The sequence below is a fragment of the Macrosteles quadrilineatus genome, unplaced genomic scaffold (genome assembly GCF_028750875.1).
Source record: "Macrosteles quadrilineatus isolate MER2022 unplaced genomic scaffold, UCM_ALF_1.0 Scaffold_3__2_contigs__length_128488019, whole genome shotgun sequence".
Taxonomy (NCBI): Eukaryota; Metazoa; Arthropoda; class Insecta; order Hemiptera; family Cicadellidae; genus Macrosteles; species Macrosteles quadrilineatus.
Window position 1 is genome coordinate 88,401,991 of NW_026542596.1, and position 27,471 is coordinate 88,429,461.

The following is a 27,471-nucleotide window of genomic DNA, read 5'->3' on the forward strand; positions in this document are numbered from 1 at the left end:
CAAAAATACAACTTTTTTATCCTGTAAAACACAACTTCTCTACTCCTAGCTACTGGAAAATGCATAGGCAGCCTCCTCATTAAAGCTATAAAATATAACCAATTACAAAATCCAAAACATAAAACCTTAGAGGGTCACCACAATTTCAAAATCCCCACACACACACACACACACACACACTTACACAATTCCAAATTTGCATAACAGCCTACCAACGGAGACAAACTAAACTAACCACTATTGCATGACCCTGTCGTAACTAAATGCGTAACCACAGTTGAGGGTCTTGCAGATAGCCTACTGTAAATGTAATTAGGCTTTAATTCCCAGTGAGAGATGGTCAAGGTAGCCTCAAAGGCCATGAGTTTTGGAGGATGAAGATCCTGAGCCTATCTAGTGTTGAACATGTTGTCTTCAGTGGTGGTAGTGGCAGCAATGTTGCTGTATGTTGTGGTAACACTGGGTGAAGTTGTACAACCTGACTACTCCAACTCCCAGATGATCAGGGTCAACAATGTTACTGTTGAAGATTTGGAGGCAACTGGAATAATGGGCGAGATGGATGGTGAGGTATTTTTTTAAACTAAGATTTTAAAGAAAAATATATTTTCCTACAGTCACCCGACAAAGTTGGCTTCCTTGTACTGTTTATAGTACAGAAAGCTGCTAATTGCTGCATATTTATACTTTGCCGTACGGTTTATACTTTGTCGTACGGTTTATACTTTGCCGCACATCAGGATTCCAACGAAACAACACAAAACAGCGTGGTTCTATTATGCACGTAATCAGTGTACGCTTGGAAATAGGTTGGCAACACTTAAAGATAATAATACTATGAGCAGCTGATTGACTATTATAACTACGATTTAACCTGTCATTTCGTGTTTATCGTTTCGGTATTTCTGAACTTTCTGGACTTTTCTTTTAAACGTTTTAAAAACATTCCTACGATCTTAATAAACAAGAAAATACCTTTAAAGCATTTTTTTTAGGCGCGGAAACCACTTCAAATTACAAAACCATACGGTACTATATTCTCAAAACGCGGAGCACATTTCTTGCCGAGGAAAAATAGCGGAGTGATACGGACCGCGGGTACTACTGTCTCTAGGGCACCATTTGTGTTGCCAGCTGAACCTAAAAACGTGTTGTATAGTGTTTGAAAGACTAATTATTTATATGCTTTATAGTGACTGTAGGAAAAATATAATGTGTAACACGAGTGAAAAAGGCCTTTGCTGCACTCGAGATCATTCCGCACACGCCTGCGGCTCGTGCGTAAACATTGCTCTCGTGTGCAGCAAAGTGCCACTTTCACCACTAGTTACACAAATAACTATTTCGAAACGTTAGATTGGGAGTATTTTTTTTTTAGATGAGAGAAACGTTAAGAGAGGTTGAATTAATAGACTAGTATAAAGATTAAATTTCAGGATCGAATCGAAACCTATTGAATTAAATATATATATACATTTCAAAAGAAAGTATAAAGTAAAGTAAGTAAAGTATATATTTTAATAATGGAATAAAAAGTTCCAACAAGAGTGTTTAACTAAATGCAAATATAGTATTTGTATATTTCTATTTAACTCAAACAAACGTACCTAACTCGATAGCTGTTTACCATGATTAAGAAAATATATTTTAAGTAACCAAATAATTACATCATTCAAAATTGTTATTAAAAAATATTGTGCAGTTGAAATTTGATGCATATATTCCCACAAGGTACACATACTAGACTTCGTATTTTCACTGACTTTTACTCCTTTAGTTGTTATGATAATTATAAGGTAATAAACAAACCTGAGCACAGTTCTCTGGGGGTGAAAAGGGCACATGAGGAAGCCTGTACCAATATCTTGAAAGAGGAGGAGAATCTTCTGCGATATGAACAAGTGTTACCAAATTGTGACTTCCTACTTTCCGTGGATCCCAGGAAATGGCTATGTGTCAAAGTCAAAAATACAGATGATTCCTAACTCATTAAGTAGAGGATTTAACAAAATTCAATCACATTCGGGAAGGAAAAGTATGCAATTATCCAATGAAAGATCATTCGATTAGGAAATAATTCAGCTTTTGTCGATTTAAATGTAAAATATTACTCATGAACCATTCTGACAGGTATTGACATAGTGGGTGCTGCTGGTGACTCCCTTGACTTGATGCTGATGAACAACTCTATCGCTATTGAAGATATAATGAATATGAACATGACTTACAAGGTTATGGTTGAAAATGTTCAAAAAATGATCGACAACGAACTAGAAATGGATGTGGTAGCAAACCAGACTAGTAACATTACTTGTGAGAAAGGTAACTACTAAACACGTGTTTAAGAGCAATTGAGCAACTAAATTTACAACAAAGTTGTGGAATGGGGTTTATTGCCTTTAGTTATCCATATCTATATCTCTATATCTATATTTATAAAAGAGGAGGTTTAAGAGGTGGTGTCTGTCTGTCTGTGTGTGTGTTTGTCACACACGAATTGAGAACCTCCTCCACTACCCGTTGGTAGTGGGGAAGTCGGTTAAAAACAAATTTATTTTCTGTTGTTGAAAATAGATACTTTCTGTACTGTGTGATGATAAAATCTTTTCTCAATCTTATCAGTTATCATCACAATTAAGTCATTTAATAAAACCATTGTAAATCAAAATAACTCTTTTACTGATACAGCCTACTTAAAATAGAAAATCAGTACCGGTATTCGTAACGAGTACAGTACCAATAGAAATTGCAAAATATACATAATTCATTTTTAAATCATGTGTACTTTGTGTTTTTACACCAGTTGCATTATTTTGATATACAAAACTGTAAAACCATGATACCATAGTTTTATTTAGCTAGCTTACAAAGGTAACCAATAGATTTTTAGGAACGGTGTTTTTACAAATACAGGATCTTGCTTCACTTGGGACAAATATTACCGACTAGACGTCATCTTAAGATACTTGGAATATCTCGAGAGGACTTACCCACAACATATGACTGTTGAAACCATCGGATACTCTGCTGAGCATCAACCTCTCATAGTGGCAAAGATAACTACTGGCAGCAAAGACAATGTCTCATCCAAGGCTGTTTGGGTGGATGGAGGTTAGTTTGTTAATACTTTAGAGGGCAACATTTTTGTTAACAAATTGCAATGTTTCTCATTTTGATAGTATTAGAATACTCCTGGTTGTGATCAGTACGGTACACAAAAAATGGGTGGAGGTTCACGAACTCCAAATTTCACCAAGTCCAATAGCATACATTTTAAATAGGGGAGCATTGTTTCACGAACTCAAATGGTATTAATTTAATAAGCAGTTAGCACTAGCAGAGCGTTTCACGAGCTCCAAAGTTCACCATTTCCAAAAGTACAGTCCATGCCAGAAGTTACTGCAGGTGTTGCATAGGTCAGATTCCTGGCAACGCACGTTCTGCGTTGTCAGCCACGCACCACGAATTACGAAACAAACACCATTGTGGGTCCGTTAATGCATTACAGTATAAAGAAATTAGTGTTGATAACCTTATCCAACCTAACCTGACCTAACCTTGGCGGGCGCGGTGCCTGCAATGCAATCTGCCAATCTGCGGGAGCGTGACAACTCCTTCAGTAACTAACTAGCCGGGACTGTACTTTTGGAGCTACCTAGTGATTTTTCGAGCTAGTAAAACCAGCAAAGTCTAAAGCAACAAAATTAACCCCTGTCAAAAAAATAACAAAATTAACTGTTCATCAAACACGAATAGTATTTAATATAAGTAGAGCGTTTTAACACGGATAAAACATACTCCGTTAGGACATTTTTGAAATTTAGAGTTCGTGAAACGATTATTATTTAAAGTTTATGCTATTGGAATCTCTCTGTTTATTTAAATATTTACTATTTGAGTTGGTAAAATTTGGGGTAAACGCTCAAAAAAATGGAAGATGCTTTAGAAGATCATAAAAATTATCAAATTAGCTAGAGAAACTGGATTAAACATACTCGTATATATTGGTTAGTCTAAGCTACTCTACCCTGAAACATTATTGAATAATAATTAACAAATAATTCAAATAAACTTGAAATACGCTTCCCAGCCACCATTAGCGTAACTAGAAGATAGGACAATGTAGGGCATATTTATATATATAGGGAGTGTTTTACTTTTGTTGTTTACTTGTATTTGGATTTTTTCATCCGACCGATTTTAAATCAATTTTAACTACTTATTTATAAATTATTTGTTTTCCAGTGGGATTATAAATTATAATAACTGGAGAGTAAAACACAAATTATGAAATCGAGCCTGAAAGCGCTCAAACATCGCAAACACTAAACTTCAAATTTTATAATAGCATGAGAAGTTTATTTGAAGGATCCAAGGTCAATGAGTACGCTTACAATTATTTTTGAATCCAGTTACAACACATTTTATTAAATAACATAACAAGAGGTTTTAGTTTTATGGTTTCGTGTTTATCCCCCTTTCAAAAATATAATCAATGGTTTTATGGCTTCACATAATGTCAAAAATCGGTATCATGGTATTGTTTGCTATCCACAATCATTGACTATATAACACTACAGTAGTGGAGTAGTGTTATATAGTCAATGCCACAATCCACATGTCAAACAAAATCAACCTTTTACTTTCTCCCCCTATACCATTGTATATGGAGAAAGTATTGTTTTCGTCAAAATTTTCGAGTTTGAGTGGATATATTCGTTTTGGGCCCCCCTAGACCCAAAAAAGTGGGTTTCGAAGTGATGTCTGTGTGTGTGTGTCTGTATTCACCGAATAGTGGCATCCTTCACAGGCACACGGCCGTACTGTGGCACCTTCAAAAATTGTGGCACCTTTTTCAGGGTGCCACAGCTAATTCCATCATTTTTTAGGTTTTCCAGCATTATTACGTCGTTTAAACATCACATGCCACAATTGAGTATTTTTGAACTCGTTGATGTGAGTTTAAGTAGCGCAGGTACACACCGAATTGTGGAACACGAAACCATACAGGTAGCTAGCGCGCCTCGCGCCGTCCGCCGGAACTATAACTTTCCTAATGCCACGTTGCCAATTCTCGCGCCAGCTCACACTCTAAATAGTGGCACCATGCCGCAATTCGGTATATATCAACAGTGTGTGTACAGGATGCCACTTAATGAGTTGTAGCGCTTGAGCAGTGTGTAGAACAGTGCAACAAGCAACTAATAAACTAATAATACTGTACTGCCACGTACTATAAAACAATTTACATACCATAAATAATATGCTTTTGCTCCGAGTGGTGAACAATGTTTTACATTAAAAATAATTTGTGTAGTTAATAATTATTTAAATTGTTTTTATGCCACCATTAAAAAATGTATTTTTGTTTACAAACATAAATTGGTAACGTAGTTACTTTGTATCAATTGAATTTTTACATTGAAACAATAACAATGTTTTAGGTTAGAACACTATATAAGTTGTCTATGCTGGGATTTTTTATCTTACAAACTATTTCGTGCTGACATTTATTTTATTAACATTTTAGTCATGTTGACAAAATATTTTACAATTAGGCCTACATCACTCAGTAAAGGTAGATTTCGATGCATCATTGCTGAAAGTTATGTTTTGCTTCTCACTCTCAGAGTATTCCAAAGACATCTAATGTTTCAATCCATGTTCAAATGTTATATGAGGTAAACATATAACCGAATCAATTAAAGTACGGTACTTAAATTAAAATACATATTATTACTAGGGTTGCTTTCAGAGAGGTGAAAGCCAGTTGAGCGGAAAAACGTGATTTGATATTTGTATAAGTAACTAAATGTAAAAACTCAATAGATGTACTAATGCTGGTTTTATTGGTTAAAATTATAATAATTCAAATTTGTTTTACTACATCTTGTTATTCAGATACCTCTTCCAGAAGTGCATTATGGTAGTTTTGACCAGGAAAATATTACAGTAGTTGGAATCTGATATTAACATCCAAATTTAACTGTAGCCCACAACAAAAACATTGGGCTTCATTTTTCACCCTTACAATCGGTTAAAGTATTGAAGTATAAAAAAACGTAATTATTAAAAAAACTAGTATTAAAATATAACAACAGGAGGGGAAATTTGACATTTAAATTCAACTGTGCAACATAAACAATTGTCTTCATTTCAACCCTTGCAATCGGTAAGCTCAGCTTTCATTGCTGGAAATAATTTATGATTGTTAATACCAAGTATTCTTGATATGATGGAGGATATTATTGTAATGTAACTAGAATGTACGTCTTCTACCATTATTAGGACGATTTAGAGACAGCATTTTAATATTGTTCTTAATAATGGCCATTGGATACAGAAGATTTTGATGAAAAAGGCTTGCTACAAATTTAACATGGGGATGGAATGTCTGTAAGTTGTATTGATAGTCAAAGATAAAACATAGGCCTACGAAAAGCTTAGGGCTATTTTAATGTGAGACTCAAATGTAAAACACCTTTAAAAGACTAAAATGAACTGAATTATCAATTATATATTTCAATGTGTAAAAATGTAAAAAATTCAAAAAGACTTACTTATTGAACAACAAAATAAGATGGCTGAAATGTAGGCCTAAACATAAGTAATAAGTAAACATCGCATTCAGCTGATTTAAGTGAAAACAGAATAACAATAAGAAGGGAAGACATGTCTTAAATAATATACAATGTAGATAATATGATGATTAGAAATTCGTAGCCTACTTCTGGACAGGCCTAGCCAATTATCCATACCGTGGATAAAAGTGTACTTCTATTAGCCCAGGTAATTAATTATTTACTTATTACGGTTGTAACTGGACGTATGTATAGTCCGTGGCTTGGCAATCAAATAACAGTATTTAAATAGGATAGGCTACTGTTATCAACTTTTGAAATTACTGGATTGTTACCAAATTACTGTTTCACAAAATACAGATTCCATTTTCAACCGAGCCATTAAAATGAGGATTTGCCGAACAATTATTAATATTACAGAATAGTATTTAATGCTATACAACTTTTCACATTTCATAAATTATATGTTAGTTTTGCTATGGTCAAAGGTCCAAATCCAAAAATGTTCTTTTCATTTGGTTTTTATGTAGTAATTTGATAGAATCATTGACTTTATATCAAGTCAATGCTAGAATACTGTAGATGGCTTGTTAAGACCATAACGCAAGCATTTTTCAAATCGTTTACCCGTTTAACCAAATATTCCAAAAGATAAAAATTATATGGTGCAACACAAATAAACAGCCCGATCACCTACCTATAACCTACACTTTACCTCCCTAATCCAACCTTACTTTAAAACACTTAATGTAGTCACGAATACTCATAAACCCCGACCTACCTTCACCTACCACCTACCACATGCCTAAATTAGATCAGTGTTTAATCTGCGTTTTAAGTGTAATAACTTACTGCACCGTCGATGTAATTCAACATAGTATAACCTGTGAGGTATTATCGGATTAAATATCGATTTCGATGCGGTTAGATATATAGCTTATTTTTTTATCAGAATTTATTTTACAATCGGTTCAAATATGAGGACAATAAGTAAAACATATATCAAAACAATGTCAGGAAACATTAAACAAGCACCTGTTCATCAACAAGCATTGCCAAAAATTGGAACAATCATTTAAATATTTACAGAAATCTGTAGCTTAGGTCCAGCACATGCACAACACTTTTTAATCTGGTAATGCACTGACTATTGTCCAGCAGATTAACAGCAAGACTGTTCGAAATCCTGATTTCTAAGGCCCCGGCCACACGAGGCGGTTTAACCGCGCGAAGTTAAGCCGCGCGAAGTTAAGGGGTTCGACAACACATTGAATCAAATGAGAGTGGCCACACGAGGCGAAGTTTAGCCGCATCTGCGGTTGAGCCGCGACATGTCGTCCCTCGACCGCGCGAAGTTAAGCCGCGTTGGAGGGGATGACACACGTAGTCTTATGAGAGTGGCCACACGATACGGTTCGACCGCGCGGCAGCCGCTCTTATTGGAGATATTCTCCGGACATTTCCAGTGTTTTTTTAGTTTGTTTTGTGTGTTTGTTATCGGTTTTGTGGTGTTCAAACAATGTTTAATGTTGTTGTCAGACGTTCCTAAGCACTAATTGAACTTCTCATTAGTGTATCTTCTTTAGTTGTATGTGCTCGTAAAAGGTTTAGAACACATATGGTTTTTCCGTTATGAAAGAATTAATCTAATTATTTCTTCTTTACGCTTCTAATGCATAAACTAACATAAGTGATTCGTACATGACTAAAAAGATTGAACTGAACTATGTTTTAATAGAGTACTGATACTGGGAAAACCCAACAGGAAGCGGTTCATCCGCCCCGTGTGGCCAGGTACTTCGCGCGGCTTAACTTCGCGCGAAGATAAGCCGCGCGGCTTAAATTCGCCTCGTGTGGCCGGGGCCTTACATTGGCTGTTTCTAATCAGCCGGCAACACAAATAGGTTCCGAGGAAAGTAGTCACTGGTCCGTATCCCTCCGCTCCTTGTTAAATATTGGAAATTTTAAGTTCGATTTAAATTGCATTAGCATTATCTAATTGAAATTTTTTTGTTTAAAAACCATCTCACTATTAGTCTAAGTAATTTTGTTAAGTTTGGCTGAAATGCGTTCAGCCGTTATTGAGTGATGTTTCTCTATTTGTTGCATTGAAGTTGATCCCAAAGAGCTTCGCTCGCTCCGCATTGACAGTAGCTGTTTAAATAGTATTTTCTCTTTGTACCATTTTTTACAGCCAAAATGTCGTGTTATTTTCAATAATGTTACCAAACCAGTGCGCTAAAGTCCGTAATATAGGCAGGTGCAAATAATTTGTCAAGGTGGGTACCATTTTAGACAAAGTTTCTATGTTTGGATTTTATTAGAAACGATAAGAGCAGATATTTCTACATAAATATTTGATATGTGTAGTACCGTATAATATGATAAAATATAGGCAAAAGTGGTGAAAAAGGCAGACACCAACCCGTGCAAGTGATATAAGATAGTTCAATAAGAAATAATTTAAGAATTGCTGTGATAAAAGGACTTTCCACTGATTTCGTAATGGGACGTTATATTGCAAAACACGACATGATAAAGAAGAAAATCAATTTTAAAATCTGAAAATAAGATTGCAAATACTTATTTGGTAGAATTCAGTAACTCCCAATAAATGTGTGTTGTTTGAAATACAATTTAAAAATGAACAGCTGTTTCATTAAAAAGTATTATTCACATGGCCAAAATGTAAACAGCTCTGTGGAGGGATCTTTAAAGGCTTCTGGGGCAGAGTCCTAAGGGATTTTGATTAGTCTTTCTTTTGATACCTAACTCATCTACAGACCAAGACGTTTCTTTGGATACCCCTACCAAGTTTGGGTCTCTAAATCCAACGTACAAAAATAGTATATTTCGTACCTAGGGCCGAAAATGAGGTTTTGCCGACTCGAGATCGGGTTTTTAGTTCGAGACGAATTCGAGAACGTGAAACTATCGAGAGCTGCAAACCCATTTTGGCTCGTGGTACGAACGCTATTTTTCACCCAAGTATGTTTTGCAATATAACGTCCCTCTTATTTATGTGAAATATTTCGAGGAATCAGCAAAATCAAAAATAACAATAAATAGTTGTCTAGGCAGCTGTGACAAAAAACAAGTCTATTGCAATGCCATGGATACAGCTTGTGCATTTAATATACATTAATGTTTTAAGTAAAAGGCGAACAAGTGATTTTGCGGCCCTAGGGATGTAAACCCCTGCTCGGTCCCCATATGACGATGACAGCTGGCATGGCCAGCAAAACGTAACTTTCAGCCACCAATATAAACCAGCTAAATGTATGTAAAACAGCTAAAAACATCATAGTGAGGTGAAAAATTCGTTACGCATACTTTTACATTACCAAGAATTAATTATATGCATACAGAAAAAACGGAGTCATACTTATTGCGTATTTTAATATAAACTAGTGGCTTGTAGGGACATAGTCCCTATAAAGCTTAAACGGAAAAGGAATTATTGTTGGAATATTTAAACAAACTCAGAATCAAATTATCTATATGTCAGGATAGGCCTAGATATCCCACTACAACATATCTTTTGTGCAAAAAAAAAACAAAACAGTTTGTTGTTTGTCTTTGTTTGCTTTTGTTGATAACGTTATGTTCAATAAAGAATTTGAATGATTCCAGAGGTTTAACTGCTAAAGGCAGCAAACATGTTTATGAATAAATATTGGTTTAGTAAGGTAGCTTTGGTTTTTTGGTTAATGCTGATAACAAGGCTTCCCCGATTGAAATACAGTATTGGAAATTGTCTTCGTCAAATAGGAAAAGGAAAAAAATGGTGTGTTGAGATACCCTACCCAGTTATTATTTCTAAGTCTATGCTCATTTTGTAAAGGTTTAACAAAATTATTCTTAAGTAAAGGCATCCCATTGACAGAACTTGGACCTAAATTTGATTGTGATCAACATTAAAAAACCACTATTAGCCTAGTGTAAGTATATGGGGTGTTAATCCTCCTAAAGGTGCGATTGATTTACATATTCTACCAAAAAAGGGCCTAGTCAACGTCTAATTACTTATCTATTTTGCGGCTAGTTAGGGTTCCATTACCCAGTTATCGAAACTAATCACGACATAGGCTAAATATTTTTGGTTCGTTTAAATACCTGTACGAACCTACTTCATCTCTATTCCCAAATTGTTTTCTAAGAGTAACCGTTGAGGTTATTCCACTTCATACAAAATATTGATTAAACACTACAATAAATCTCAAATATAAATGTTAGTAAATTTAAAAAAAAATTGGAATAAATCTTTTACATATGTTTTGAAATAAAAACAAAGAAGATCTTCTTTTAATCTTGAATCGTTTCTTAAATCTTGAAAACAATTTATTTCAACTTTGACATAACTAAAAATTCTTGATTATTAAAGGTAACGTTATCCCTTTATATAGTTGGTTTTATATAGTATACATTACATTGCAGAATTGACTGGCAAATGAGTAATCCAAATTGTAAGCTTACTTGCTAATGATAAAATCACGATCAGCTGGATTGAAGTAAACAAAAATCAGCAGTAAATGCTTTCTAATGCTAACATTGTACGTTATATCTAATTTTGTGTTAAGATTTTGGGAATTTCACTATTTTTCCCGCCGTCACGGGATAAAGACCTTTAATTTGAGCCCTCTCACGTCGTTCTACGACTTCCCAGTCGCCCACAATTTTGACGCAAAGAATCGGCTTACGTAATTAATATATAGATAGAATAGATTTCTTGTATATTCCCATGAAACTGATGATTTACCCAGCACATTAAGGCCTTTATTCCAAGTATCTCAGTTCGTAAACCATACATACAATGTGACGATAAAATATCAACAAAATAGCATGTAGTTTTATGTAATCCTCACGACATTTCATTTGGTCCATTGACTTTAAATCTAATAATTGTAAAAATTATTGGAGCTTTGAAAAAAACTTCATATAAAATCCTTACACTAATAAAATACGACGTCATGAGCGCGGGAAATGAGCTACAGCGGCTAGGGCATAGCCACATGAATACAGAACGGAATGAAGGAACTAGAACGGAGAACTGGCAACAGCGCACGCGAGAAGTAGGGGGGGGCGCACACACCGCTCAAGCACTACAACGCATTAGTGGCATCCTGTCCACACACTGTTGATATATACCGATTTGTGGCATGGTGCCACAATTTAAAAACTGGAATGTTAGATGTTAAAATGGAGTGTTCATTAAAAATATCGATGCAGACATGTTTCTACCACCTTCCTTCATCCACTGGTGGCCGCAGGTTGAAAGATGCCACAATTAGGTGTTTGCGAGTATTCGGTAAAACCCCGTATGTGTGTGTGTGTGTGTGTGTGTCTGGATGTGTACAGAGCTAGGGACTACACCTGTGGTCCGATTTTGATGAAATTTGGTATGTAGGTTCTAATCCGTGGTATCTCCAGGCTTTTTTTTCATTTTTTTGAAATATTGATTTTTAATGGGGATTTTCCCATAAAAACCCATAAAACCTGGAAAAATTGGATTTTCTCGAAAATGGCCCTAACGATTTTGATAAAAATTTAGTATGTTGTAGCCCTTTAAATTCTAAACAAAATGGTACAAATCCCATTTCTGTAAAAATTACGGTTAAAAAGTTATGGCAAATTATGTTATTTTCCCATAAAAACCCCATAAAATAGCGAAAAATGGGATTTTAGAAAAAAATACGGTTTTATTTTAACATAGTATGTTATAGTCCTTAAAGTTTTTAGAGTTTTTTTTCATTTTTAAAAAATTTTTATTTTTAATGGGAATTTTCCCATAAAACCCCATAAAATACCGGAAAAATAGGATTTTCCCAAAAACGGCCCGAACGATTTTGATAAAATTTTTGTATGTTTTAGTACTTTATATTCTGAACAAAATGGTACAAATCCCATTTCTGTAAAAATTATGGTTCAAAAGTTATTGTAAATTATGTTATTTTCCCATAAAAACCCCATATAATCCACTTGCTAGGGGGGTTCCTGTGTGCATTTTATTTATAGAAAAACACCCTAAGGGATCATGTAGGTACTATGTGGGTTATCATTTTTCACCTGGGTGCCAGCTTGGCAGAGTGGGCATAACCTCAGAATCCGCCATTTTAAAAATGGCGGCGGAATTTATGACATGAAACTCATTGGAAGCTTATATCTCGAAAACGGTAATATATAGCGAGTTACTTTTCCTACAATCAATGTTGCTTACACAATAAGGAACAACTTTTATATTTACAAAAATGCCCTAAATATAACTATTTAGGAGTAGTTGAGCAATTTATGTTAATTTAACCTATACATTTTTACTCTGTTTGACAAAAAAAATTCTAATATCTTTAAAAAAAACTGTTTTTTGAATTTGGCACATAAAACACCAATTGCTCTTTACATCTAAGGTCTAAATACCCCCGCCGCAGCAAACCTGCAGAATCAGCAAACATTTACCTGGCTGTATTTCTACTAAAATATTAAAATTGACAGATTGATTTCCTATTTAAATGACATTGATTTGTAATGAGTACTTAAGTTTGCTGCTTCAGGGAAGGTACTGAGGTGTATTTTATATATTTTTATTGAAACGTTGATAGCTTACTATGAATGAAAAAAATTTTGAAATTTGACTATAATATATCCATAAACAAGCAAACTAAAACAGTTTATTTATTCTTCATAAGAATAACATGGGCATTTTAAATTTACAATTTTTTTTAAATTATCTCCGCAACTTTTGGACATACACTGTTTCAATATACAAAATTATTTCTTTTATGAGCTCTATAAAATGGTTTGGTTCATTCTAAAATTTCGTGTTTTTAGGGTCGAAAATCGGAAAAATCAATTTTTACTCCATAAAACTCCCCATAAACCCCCGTTCCCATAGTCCGATCGTGCTGGTTTAATAGTCCGAACTCGTCTGAAAACTTAGGTTTACATGTTTGTGATAAATTTCATTAAAATTGGATCATTTTTGCTTGAGTTATATCAAATTAAGTCGTAGTTCTGTCTTCGGATACAGATGTCGTAGTGTTGGCTTTACACTTTATGAATGGATTCTCTTCGGAAGGTTTGCAGGAATTGTGGATGCGACTTGGTTCAGTCAGAACTTCATGATATGTACTAGTTCACATTATAGCAAACAGGCTTGGAAGTAACCTTTGCTCAGTTCTCCCAGCACTCCATATTTTAACGGGCTGTGACTTTTCCAGCAAATTTGGAACAAAGCGTGCCACCCTAAAATGTAATCCAAGTACTTTGCTAATGGACTTTGGAAAAGATGAGGAGGAAGAGATAGAATAAAGTTTGAAAAACACAGTGAAGTATCAGTGAGGGATACTCAGTGTGAAACTATGAATGATCTAAGACACTGGATATACGTACACTGTCACTGTACAACGAATACTCTTAAAGAACTGCATCCTTTGCTCGAGAAGAAATTATGTCTAGTAGAGCTACTAGACAGCATATCTTACGTGCTTTCTATTGTACATACATCCAAATCCATTGCTTGGAAGAACACGTTTTTCAACTCGATCCTTTGAGTTTTGGATACAGTGATGGTGGTTACTCTTTGCCGCAATGCACACAAGTATATTGTGAACGGTTTAATTTTTCTGATGACTATAAAAGGGAACAGATCTAATTCCTCTTAACCCAAAAGGCTTATAATTTAGATCCAATAACAAATGTTATGATCCACGAAACTAGTTCAATTTTAATACAATCAGTCCAAAGCAGCCTACCACCAAGGACAATGTCAAGGTACTGGTTGTGTTAACGAGACGTCAATGCTTGGCCGATGCACCAACTTTGCCGCCAGTCCCGTTCCCGCTCCATCGCCGTTTTAATAACAAATGTTATGAATTATAATAATAATTTCTATTACATCCGTAGATTTATTATTATTTGTAATTACAAAAATTCATTTTATAGAAAGGTTTATATTTATTTTTATATTTGTATGCGTCATGTAATAACAAAAAATTAATTAAAAAATATTTTATATTATTTTAATAACCTATATCTGCCAGAAGCTTCTCGAATGCTTTTTGCAGTTTTTTACCTTAAATTCGAAGAAAAAATAGTGCTATGTGCCAAATTACAAAATAACAATTTTTTTTATAATTATTAGATTTTTTGGCAACGGAGATAAAATGTAAAGGTTAAATATAAAAATTAAATAAATATGACAATTCTAATATTTTAGTAGAAATGCAGCCAGGTAAATGTTTGCTTAGTCTGCAGGTTTGCTTCGGTGGGGGTATTTTGACCTTAAATGTAAAGAGCAATAAGTTCTATGTGCAAAATTAAAAATGAACAGTGTTTTAAAGATAATAGAATTTTTTTCCAAACAGAGTAAAAATGTATAGGTTAAATTAGCATAAATTGCCCAACTACTCCTAAATAGTTATAGTAAGGTCATTTTTGTAAATACAAAAGTTTTTCCTTATTGTGTAAGCAGCATTTATTGTAGTAAAAGTAACTCGCTATATATTACCATTTTCGAGATATAAGCTCCCAATGAGTTTCATGTAATAAATGCCGCCACCATTTTTAAAATGGCGAATTCTGAGGTTATGCCCACTCTGCCAAGCTGGCACCCAGGTGAGAAATGATAACCCACATAGTACCTACATGATCCCTTAGGGTGTTTTTCTATACATAAAATGCACACGGAAACCCCCCTAGCAAGTGGATTAATAAAATAACGGAAAAATCGGATTTTCACAAAAATGACCCGAACGATCGGATTTCCGTATATTTACTCTCACCGCTTACACATGATAAAGGTTGTTGACAAACTTATGGGAGAAAGTATGTGTCAGAATGCTGATACCGTTTATTTTTCGTTTGTATCGTTTCATTTCAGAGTGTCAGTTCAGTTCAGTTCCAGTTTTCAATTGTCATGTCATATCGTCATGAAATGAATGCTTTTTTTTGTTTGTGCAGAGCAGATTCAGTTTGTTTGTTAGTTTGTTTTGAATGAACATAAACCTAAAACTAGTCATGGAAATTGGAAAGTAACTAAATATCTTAAGTTTCGGAAGTTTTCTTTGAATGAATATTGACTTTTTTAGGAGTAGTATAAAGGCAAGAATAAGTTCCCGTTTACGCCAGTGGCTTTGTTTATTATTGAATAAACTGTTCGTTAACTTTTCTTTACAGTAATTTGTAAGTGCCCTAGGCCTATTCTTCATTCCATTTTAGACGAAATGTGCGATAAAGGTGATGCACTCGGCGACGAAAATGTAGAATCAGTCGGATTAATATGTGCCAAAGAAAGATTCTCAGAAAATGAAGAGGTTATTGAAATGTTAAACAACATTTCTAACATTTGTGGGCCTGAAGCGACAATGCGAGATGCTGAAAGAGCGTATGAGAAGTTTCAACTAATATTCAGCCAATATAATGAACAGCCGCACTTGTTGGATCCCTATTTGGATGGTATTCTTTCAAAAATTGTTTCCATTGTACGACAAGAATCTGCAGTTGAGCTAAAACATACAGCCTTCAAGTATTTATTCTTATTAATTAACACCAGAGGATACAAAGTAATAGTTCGATGCCTACCACACGAAGTTGCTGATCTGGAGCCTACATTACAGCTGCTTGAGGCGCAAGATTCCAATGATACTGCTACTTGGGAAACAAGGTATTGTCTACTTTTATGGCTATCAATCATTGTTATGATTCCATTCCACATGTCTCGCCTCGACAGTGGAGCTCAAAGCAAAACTGTGATGGGTAGATTGTGTGATGTTTGTCAGAAGTATCTACTGTGTGGGGATAAATGCCGTGAGGGCGCCGCTTTTCTCTCAGCTCGCTTTTTAACTCGTTCAGATGTCAAAGAAATTTATCTGGCTGATTTCCTAAAATGGATAAATGAAAAAGTATCAGACGAAATAACTGAGGGTTCATCTTGGAAAAGATTTGGGCCATTGGCATGTTTGGCATCTATTTTGAAGCACGGGAAGCGTGAAGACCTACTTCCATATGCCCCACAGTTGTTGCATTGTGTCATGGATGCTAAATGTCTTGATGATTACTATCCCCTATCAAGCAAGTTTTCAATGAAAATAGTTGCTAGGATTGGTCTTACATTTCTCAAACCAAGAGTAGCATCATGGCGTTACAATCGAGGAAGCCGCTCTTTGACCAGCAACCTCTCTAATGCAGATGTCCAAGCAACTGATCAAGCCAACACAAACCCTACCGAAGACTTAGGAGGTGGTGATGAACAAGAGGAAGATGATGATATTGATATCCCTTCTGAAATAGAGGACATAATTGAATATTTAATCCAAGGCCTGAAGAATGAAAACAATACCACACGGTGGTCAGCAGCTAAAGGTATTGGCCGGGTGATGTCTCGTTTAAATAAACAGTGTGGAGATGATGTTGTTTGTTCCATTCTAGAACTCTTAAATCCAAGAAACTCAGATGGAGCTTGGCAAGGTGGTTGCCTGGCATTGGCTGAGCTTGCCAGAAGAGGGCTGCTTTTACCCAAAAGGTTAGAAGATGTCGTACCCTTAGTGGTCAAAGCTTTAACTTTTGAGGAGCCACGTGGTTACAATTCTGTCGGCGCTAATGTCCGTGATGCAGCATGCTATGTATGTTGGGCATTTGCAAGGGCATATCATCCTAATATCATTCTACCTTTTTCTACACAAATCGCTGAGGGGTTACTCATTGCTACTTGTTTTGATCGGGAGATAAACTGTAGGAGAGCTGCAGCAGCAGCTTTTCAAGAAAATGTTGGGAGACTTGGGAATTTTCCTCACGGTATTGAAATTTTGACCACAGCCGATTATTTTTCTGTTGGTATCAGGAGTAATGCGTACCTGAAAATCAGTGTATATATAGCTCAGTTTGAGGAGAACACAAAAGGATTCATTAATCATTTGTTTGACCGTAAAGTGGACAATTGGGACCCTAATATTCGTAGCCTAGCTGCCAAGGCTTTATTTAACCTGACACCTTGTGCTCCTCAGTACATTTTGACTCACGGATTCCAGGCTTTACTTTCACTAATCAGATCCATTGATCTCAACGCTCGTCATGGTGCCATTCTTGCTCTCGGCGAAATAGTTCATGGTCTGTCCCTGCTAAATATTTCTTTAGATTCATCTCAGTTACATGAAGTTGAGAATCTTGTTTCTCACCTTAAAGAAAGACAGGTAATGAGAGGTCAAAGTGGTGAATTTACGAAGATTGCCTGCTGCTCATTTATTGAAAATTGCTCTCGGGCAAAATTACCATTCAATGGAAAGCCAGTGGTAGCTGAATGGCAAGAACTCTTGGATGACTGCCTTTGCCATGAAAGTACAGAGATGAGGCAAACCGCAGCTGCAGCTCTAACCCATCTTTGCACACAGTACTATTCATTAGATTCTGTTGACATCCGCAGTGACATAATCAACAAATATACCTCAACATTACAAACTGGCAATAAAATTTCAAGGATGGGATATACCTTAGCACTCGGCTCACTACCTCCTTTTATGCTTCATGGCTTCCTCCCCACAGTGGTTCAGAGTCTTGTTAAATGCTCCAAGATAACACAAGAATCAGTCAAGTGGGCAGAGTCTCGTGCTGCAGCTTTGAGAGCTTTGTCATCGATTTGTCTCAACATTCACTTGCACAAGATAGATGAAGGTTTGAGCTGTTACAGTTTGGTTGTGGAAATAATAGAAGCTCTTCTGAATGGAATGAAAGACTACACAAGTGACAGTAGAGGTGATGTTGGAGCTTGGGTGAGAGAAGCAGCGATGTTAGGCCTTAAAGATGTGATCACATTAGCAACAGATGAAGCGAGTGAAGTACTTGATCCAGATTTAATCTGCCAATCTTTTGTGGAGATATCCCAGCAAGCTGTTGAAAAGATCGATCGCACCAGAGGTTATGCCGGTAGAGTTTTCTCCAGTTTGCTGCATAAGGATGGTAAGCCAGTTCCTCATATTCCTGACGAAGCGAAACTCAAAGAAATATTTCCAGCAGATCGTTGTGATTCTATCAATTGGATTGCAGCATGTGATACGTTTCCCCTTTTTATTCAACTGTTATCGTTACCCCAGTTTACAAAGGCTGTCATGCTGGGTCTCGTCGGAAGTGTGGGAGGACTAACTGAAAGCTTGGTTAAATATTCTAGTCAAGCGTTTTTTGATCATTTAAGACAACAAGAGCACACCGAATTAGTGCGGCTGTGTGACACAGTTGCAACTATTTTTGAACAATACCAACATGAAGACAGGATCACAATACCTTTATTAACTTTCCTGGAGCGACTTCTTACTTCAAACTCTATAGCTCCTGTCCTTATTGACCCGCAAAACGCATTTGCCAAAAGACTTTTGCGGTGTGGCAAAACTGAAATTGCTAAGACTGTGAACAGCAAGAAACTCACTGCCAGTGTTGATTTCTTCTGTCAGCTGATCCAAGTGCCTGGAGAAGTTTCCCGCCGTTCCTTAGTTCAACTCGGCATCCTGCTCTGTCATAGATTTCTTTGGCTACGAAGAGTAACAGCGACCAAGATGTATGAAGCTTTGATTGTATACAGCGAGGAGTGTGGAGTCGATCCATCTACTCTAGATGACGCCATGGCAATTCTGAGTGACACTGAATGGGATACATTGAGCACTGAGGCTGCTAGAGCTCAGCGGAACAAACTCTGCCAACTTCTCAACATACCAATGCCTACAGCAGGGACTCCATCTAACAAGTGACTGTGATCAAAGCCTATTTTGTATTACTGCATCGAAGGTTAGCTTTATTTTTTTATAACATTCCTAAGGTATTTTTTACTAATGTTTTTACTAATTTTGTACTTTGATTCTTTTCATCACTTAAGTAGGCTAGGATCAATGAACTTAGAAAAGAGTATTACAATGCCTCTTTGTGAAACTTCTTGCAAGATTAAGTTAATTGTTTATTTAATTTTATTTGTTCTTTTTTTCAATATATAGGGCCTACTCATGTTTAACTGGCTAGTGACAGTTGTTAAATGTAAATTTTCAGTTTATTACTACTTAGGAACAGTATTTAACTTTCACTCCTATTAATTAATTGTTGAGCACAAAGAGTAATCATTTTGTTATATTTTGGCTTAATTAACAACAAATAAATACATTTTTATAAAATATGTAACTGGTAATGTTTTAGCCAAATTAATCTTCTTTAGAATATGTATTTGTCATTTTAACTAGGGTACCTACAGTTATTAAACTCAATCACGTTACTTTTTGACCATTAAATTGTTAAAATAAAGTTAGGCCTGGTTTTCCGATCAGTAGGCCTAAGTTATTTAAGTAATATTTTTTCAGTCTTCCAATCTCATAACAATTCATGGTCATTTGAATTTGATACTAGGCTAAACTAAACAAAAATAATTTTTTAGTTAGGTACCGGTATGCTATAATTCTGATGTCAAAGTAACTCGTTTGCTTATAAGTTAGAAACTATTGTTGGCCTAACACCGATAGTAGGCTAATTTATAAGATAAACTCAATTACTGCCATGTAGAAAATATTATGCTGAGTGGATTTCAGATATCTGCCCAAAGTTATCGTTTGATCAAAGATAGTCATAGACATATCTGCAAAAATAGTGTATCAAACTATTTAAAAAATACTTAATCATTCTTCTCTTCTAAGCCTGTAACAATATTCAACTCAAACTTTTTACCACAAATTCAGACATGAGTAGATTACAACTTTCAGTTGTCAGAGCCACGTTATGCTCTAGTTTATTACTTTCAAAAAACTTGTAGACTTTTGGTTCAAACTGATGACTAACTTGTTATATATGGCAAGCATTAGTATTTTACCCAAATGCACGGACAGCATAGTGTGTGTAGTTGTACGAGTATATAAGCAACAATTATGTTTCATACTTTTAGAGATTGATAACTCTTAAAACTTTTCAATGAATAAGAAATATTGAATTACCAGTGGCGGTTCTAGGACCGAGTCAAGGGAGGGGGGGGGGGGTAACCATGATGTACGGTGCAACGCCAGGAGATGGATCCTCCTCCAGAAAAAATTCTATTTTTAAGGTCTATATCTGTGTCCAAAAATCTCCATTACGTTTTTGTCAGGAAAGTTCATTTAAATTAATACTTCCTGGATCCAATTGAGGGGGCTTTAGCTCCAATAGCCCCCCCCCCCCTTGGAACCGCCACTTGAATTCACCCAATAATATTTAACTGTCATTTTCTAAATTCACAAATGAATACAGGTAATTTTTGGTTTTTGCTCTAGTGTGAAAATGGAGGTGCGGGAAAATGATAGGCTACTTTTGTTTGACAGTGTAAAAGAGGAATACGTAGGCAATGCTCCTCTTAACTAACCAGGAAATGAATTAATAACTTAATGCTTAACTCTGTAGACATGAAAACATGTTTCGAAATATTGGCAGTTCACTGGGTTATTCTGGGGTTGGTATGTAATGAATACTTTCCAAAGACAACTATTTTTATTAGATTATATATTTTTTTAATCCTTCGTCCATTGAGGAATCTGAAGTAGGGTTATACCTTTGTGTAGCCCGAAAAACACAGCAGTAAGGGTAAAGTTAGGTTTGAGAAACAGAACTAAATAATTTATGACAATCTATCTAACAGGCCTTTGCATCATTTCATGACAAATTAGGCTATTCTTACCTCTGTATGTACTCCAAATTTTTATCAATTACAATGGTGCTAGCTAGTTCCGTTGCTAGTGCAACATTTTCAAAGCATGTACCATGTACATAAGCAATAAAAATATATACATAAAAACCGACACGGACATAACATAGTAAGTTACAACGATAGCACTATGATACAGCAGGCTACTGCCGTAGACGAGACCGATTGGCGATTAGTTCTGCTAACGGTATCGTTATGTCCGTTTCATGTTTCGTGTTTTAAGTATATATTTCTTTTAATGTTTTGGCATAGTACACGCTTTGACAATGTTTCGCTTGAACAAAAACTGTCCAGCACCAAATGTTGATGCAAATTTTGGACTACAGACAGAGGTAAAAATAGCCTAATTTGTCAAAAAAATACTTTTAAAGGTGGGAAAATTTTCAATTTAATAATTTTGCTGTTTGAAAATTGAATTTATTGTGGTATATCTACCCATAGAAAGTAGAATAGTTTATAAGTAGAATGGCTTATGGTGTAGGTATCCATGCCAGAGAATGGGTGACTCCGGCCGCAGCATTGTACATCCTTCACCAAGTGTTGGACAATCTCTCCTCGGACGATGCCAATTCCACCTTCTCTGGCCTCAACTACTACATACTGCCTGTCGTCAACCCAGATGGGTATTGAGAATTCATGTCTAGACTACAGTATACATACCTATGTTTATAAAAAACCGATCTGGAACACATAGGTCTGATTCATTTTAATTTTTAGGTCTCTCTCATGGGGAACTGCAGGTGTTTTCCTCATCCAGTTGGATGCATTGCACGACGTCCAATAATATTATTCAGTGTCACGACGTCCAAAATATAATTTTTGAGCTGTTGCACGACGTCCAATATAAAATATTTGACTGTTGCATAATGTCCAAGTGCCACGACGTCCAAACGTACAGTAACTGCAAAAAAATATATTCTTTCTACAAGCGTCATGGGATTGGTCGTGTAACAGCACACTTTATATTCTTTGAAAAAGGTAGCAGTTGCACGACGTCCAATAGCTCAGTGCTGTTGCATGACGTCCAAAGCGCATGCATACTGTGAGTACTGTTTTACCGTCTTTATTGGATACTAACCTAACCTATCTTAACCTAATCAAACCATGCTCCGTACGCAGGAGCTTTGGACGTCTCCAACAGCGGTGAGTTATTGGACGTCTTGCAACTGGCTTAACAGAGCTTTGGACATAGTGCTTTTCAACTAGGCCAAAGTTGAACTAAGTTTTTCAAAAGTATAAAGTGCGCAGTTTCACGACGTCCAAAGCTTGTAGAAAGACTATATTTTTTTAAGTTACTGTACTTTTGGACGTCGTGGCACTTGGACATTGTGCAACACTCAAATATTTTGTATTGGATGTCGTGCAACAACTCAAAAATTATGTTTTGGACGTCATGCAACACTCCCATCCAGTTTGAGGAAAAACTAGTGAAAAACTAACTAATATTTGTGAGGTTTTAGATGCGCTCCGAAATAAATGAGTAATTTATGTGTGATCATAATTTAACATACATACATTTAAAGTAAAAGAATAAAAATGATCAACAAAGTTGAACATAGTAGCAAAATTAAAATCTGTAATTGAATCACTACCTTCCTTGCTGATAATGGGTTCTGCAAGATAAATATGAAGCTCATGTCCAAGACAAAGGGCACATAACAAAACCTACTGTGTTTACACCAGTTGTAAATACTGTAGCAAAAATGTACAAAAGGTACAAATAAAGTAAAAATAAAGTATTGTACCTTTCAGAAAGAAAGTTGCTATGGCTTAGCAGAAGTTTCAATTATTTTAATTTTGACTGCATATGATAAGGCTTCCACTTCCTGCCATGTTAGACTGGTTTTTAACAAAATGGGCTGTTTTAAGAAGTAAACATTCTTGGTAGTTTAGGCTGGTTAAAGCAACAGCCGTATATAAGACTGTTGTTAAGAAGACCCCTACTACTACATAATAACTTGGCCTATAGTAGGAAAAAACAAAAATAGTTCTACTGAATTTTTCTACTTTTCTACTTGCGTAGTAATTACGTTTAGTACAATACTTGGATAAAATCTAATGTGTCAGTAGAGTCAAAATCATCTGAGAATAGATTTTGAAATTTAGTTAAGAATTTAATTTGGAAGAATACTGATAGGAAAAAAGGAGGATGTAACATAAATGTTTAACTTTCTAAACGATAACATTTTTCCATCGTTGACTTAATCATTGCTTAAATCCTTAGTGAATAATTAGCACAATCAATTAAAATCATTAAACAGAACATTATCAAGTTATGGTACATACAGAGTCGGCTTTGGGTAGTGCAGGGCTCAGTGCAAGCAAGCAGGGGTTGGGCCCTTACTACGAAAATTTAGTATTAGAACAATAACGACAAACAAATCTCAATTAATAATATAAGTCTTTTTCTGTTTCCATAATTGACATAATTATAAAAAATGCCAATGGCATAAAAACACACAAAAGATAATAAAAAATTAAGATTAAATAAACAGACTTTTTCCACTTTTTTTTAAATTTTCCACCAAATTTTGCACCTCCTGAGGTGCAGGGCCTTGTGCGGCCGCACCTTTCCCACATGAGTAAGGCTGGCTATGGGTAAATGTTTTTAATTCAATGAATGTCACTCCCCACACATTTTAGCTACGAGTACTCACACACCACAGATCGTTTCTGGAGAAAGAACCGTTCGGCCAACAACGGCTCGAGTTGTATGGGGACGGATCTGAACCGCAACTGGAACCATAAGTGGGCGGGGCCAGACTCCTGGTCCGACCCTTGCCACATGAACTACCGCGGGGCTCAGCCCTTCTCAGAACTCGAGACTCAGGCCATGTCAAAGTACTTGCTTAGCAAAACTGGCGAGATTAAGGTAAGATTTTTAGGTACTCAATCATCCATGTCCATCGATTATTGTTCCCAGTTTTATAAACTATATAGGTACCGGTAATGCACAGTGAGCTTTGGTTGACGTGTCAGGGCCTTATCCCCCTCATATCTGTTTTAATTATTAATCTAGTTTTTGGAGCTCTACAGCCACCCAATATGCATATTTCACTGCAAGTGTTGCTTCAGGAATTGTCTATCACGATACAAAACTCTATTCAGACAAATGAAGAGCGTAAAATATACATTTGCAGGGAAATTTTTGTTCGTTATATGAAGAATAAGTCATTTAAGATCTCGGGCATCCAAGTAGTAATAGTTTGAATACCGTTATTTAATCTGAGCAATTTAGCTTTCTGCTCGAGTGCCTAAAAAGGATTGTTGCAAAAACAAATAAGGGATTTTTTATAGAAACCTTTTCACATTCTTCTTCCAGAGTAGATTCTGTGGATGGGAACTAGATAGAACAGGGCACAGTAGACTTTTTAGAGAACCCTGTGATGTTATCAGTTTTACTTTGGTTATATTTAATCTTATTAAGACAGAAGAAGGGCTCGATTAATTGTGTATTGATATCCACTCTATCACAAAACTTTATGTCCAGTCTTGTTTTAACTTGACAATTTGTCATTGAGACCAGAGGTCTATTATTTGTTGTGCCCTACTTTAAGGAAACTTAAACGAGCTTACCAAAGGAACATATCATCCTAAAACATTAAAATGTTAGGGTTATCTATCACTTTTGCAGAAATAAAATGAAACTAGAATGTAGTCTATATTTTTTAAATGTGGATACTAAGAGACACTATTATGATCAATCAAGAATTGATTTTAAAATCAAACAACGAATAGAGTATCTAAATAATGATCCTATTTAATTTAAAAAGTAACCTCTATTCAGCATGATTTTGATTGTCTCAGGGATATATGAGTCTTCACAGCTATGGCCAAAACGTGTTGTTTCCGTGGGCCTACAGCTACACTAGACCATCTGACTACAAGGATCTCTACGATCTTGCATACTACATGGCCTACAAGATAAAGCTGGAAAATAAAGCAATATACAAGTTTGGAGGAGCGGCTGAATCTTATTACATAGCTTCTGGTAAGAAGTGTCATGAACATAGAAAATATCTATCAGTTTGGTTTTGCATTTGTTTGGTAGAACCTCATCTCATGCACACCAGGGATGAAACTGACTGTCTCTAAACATCTGGTGTGCTCTCCTTGCCAATTCAAACGCCAGTCATTAGTGCAACTATGCTTTACCTTAACATAAAATAGGCTAACTTTTATCTTAACTCCTCCTTAAAGAAATTATGTATGGTCAAGCTGATTAGCATCATGAGGATTAGATCTGTTATGGAAACCTGGGTATTAATGTCTACCTAGGCTACATAATGTCTGGATTCAGATCCCACCCTTTCCCCACCTACCTAGGAAACGAGTTTAAAACTCTTGGTCTTGGATAAAGAGAATATTTTTATACTTGAGAACTCTCACTAAATGCTACCAACAGTTTAATTTTCTTCAAGTTTTTTAACCCTAATACAGCTCAAAGTTCCACTAAGGCTTGAAGCAGTAAAGAAAATAGTATGTGTATTTCTGTCAAGTATAAATGTTGTTTCCAGGAGGATCCCAGGATTGGGCGAAGGCAGCTGCAAAGATCAAATACTCGTACACTCTCGAACTCAGAGACACTGGAGAGTATATGTTCTCTCTTCCACCATCGGAGATTATGAAGGCATCAAAAGATGCTTTTGCAGCCTTCACCGTACTTACTCAAAAAGTGAAAAATTGACATTCTACCTGTTATACATGTTTATGCTTGATTTGTATAGCTTTGTAAAATTTCCATGTCCTTTCTGTGAAAGGTTTTTCATTTAAAGCTTAACACAAACAAACCAATAAAAGATACAGTTTTAATGTCTCAGGGTTGTATAATATTGTTCATTTTGTTTACAAAGAGGCAAAACATTTATGTTAATAAACAATGTATTAAATGTTAAGAGTGTCTATTGTTTACATATATTACCTTTGATTTTAGTAATACATTAATAGTCAAAGGTAATACTGTAATTAAAACAAGTATAGGTTATAGAATGAGATGAAAATATTCAAACATGGGAAATGCTTTAGCTTTAGGAAAATTCATGTACTTACAAGGAAAGCCGTGTGGTTGATTTATATTTTTTGCAAAGAGAATTCTGCTTACTTCAGAAAATTAAGGATCCAAGGTCAACATGGACTCAAACGAAAAATATATTAATTTAATGAGGTCTTTTAGCAAATTTCCCATAGGGAATAAGCTATTACAGTAGTACCTCAGAGTAATGTAGTACTCATGGTAAGACCTGGACCCGGGACCGATTTACTTTTTTGTTTTGAGGTACCCATAGGCCATAAACACCCTCTGTTCGAATTCATATATATATTTTACTTGGGTACTAAGTATATTAATGTTTAATCTTCATACATATATATATATATATATATTATATGTGTCCGTAAGTGCAGCTCGAGCAAAAATGATCATATTGTAGAGCTTAAAAAAATAAATAATTTTGTATATTGGAGCGTTGTTGTATGCCTAATGGTTACGGAGATATTTAAAAAAAATGTAAATTTAAATCACATGTTATTCTCATGGAGAATAAATAAACTGTTGTATTTTGCTTGTTTATGGATATATTTTAATAAATTTTTTCCCATTTTATTTATTTCATACAGTAGAATCCCTCTTATCGGGACACCTTTTAACCGGACTCCTGACTACATTAGGCGGAAATGACATCTCTTTAAACAGACAATTTTTATCAGCACATTGGTTTAACCGGACTAGATCGGCAGGAAGTGTAAAGGTACAGAAATGACTATTCTCGTGGGAAAGAATTGAGACCAGGGATCACGTGTCTAAATAAAATGCTCTCCTAAATTTAAGTTGAATATCACAGTAAACGGTCCGTTTTAACGAGTTTTTGGGGACGTCAGTTTAACCGGAAAAACTGTTATCCGGACTGGCCTTGAGGAGTCCGGATAAGAGGGAGTCTACTGTACTAAGCTATCAATATTTCAATAAAAACACACCTCAATACATTCCCTGTAGCAGCAAACCTAAGTATTTGCTGCGGCGGGGGTATTTTGTATATCTATTCGCTTCTGGACTTATTCACTCAGGTTAAGTACCGTAGCTAAGCCCTATTCCTTTCCAAACGATATTTAAAAATCAAACTCCTAAATGAATGAGGACAGATAACATTTATTTTTCATTGACAAAATACTACTTAAACAAATAAAACTTTAATTTGATTCTTG

The 27,471-nt window shown here is 35.5% G+C and overlaps 2 protein-coding genes across 2 annotated transcripts; both read left to right on the forward strand.

Moving 5' to 3' along the window:
* Positions 1-15,576: 15,576 nt before the first annotated feature.
* On the forward strand, positions 15,577-19,702 carry LOC128989607 (tubulin-specific chaperone D-like). Its single transcript, XM_054411540.1, has one exon. It carries the CDS (start codon positions 15,800-15,802, stop codon positions 19,307-19,309), a length of 3,510 nt encoding a protein of 1,169 aa, XP_054267515.1. The 5' UTR covers positions 15,577-15,799; the 3' UTR covers positions 19,310-19,702.
* LOC128989608 (carboxypeptidase B-like) lies at positions 16,155-26,140 on the forward strand. The gene is made up of 5 exons (XM_054411541.1): positions 16,155-16,239; positions 21,752-21,893; positions 23,914-24,142; positions 25,078-25,261; positions 25,788-26,140. The coding sequence occupies exons 1-5, from the start codon at positions 16,215-16,217 to the stop codon at positions 25,955-25,957; spliced, it is 750 nt and encodes a 249-aa protein (XP_054267516.1). The 5' UTR covers positions 16,155-16,214; the 3' UTR covers positions 25,958-26,140.
* Positions 26,141-27,471: the final 1,331 nt, after the last annotated feature.

Coding starts and splice junctions, on each gene's coding strand:
- LOC128989607 (XM_054411540.1), top strand. CDS start 15,800: ATGTGCGATAAAGGTGATGCACTCGGCGACGAAAATGTAGAATCAGTC.
- LOC128989608 (XM_054411541.1), top strand. CDS start 16,215: ATGATACTGCTACTTGGGAAACAAG. Junction 16,240..21,751: donor ACTGCTACTTGGGAAACAAG/GTATTGTCTACT, acceptor CTTATGGTGTAG/GTATCCATGCCAGAGAATGG. Junction 25,262..25,787: donor ATCTTATTACATAGCTTCTG/GTAAGAAGTGTC, acceptor TGTTGTTTCCAG/GAGGATCCCAGGATTGGGCG.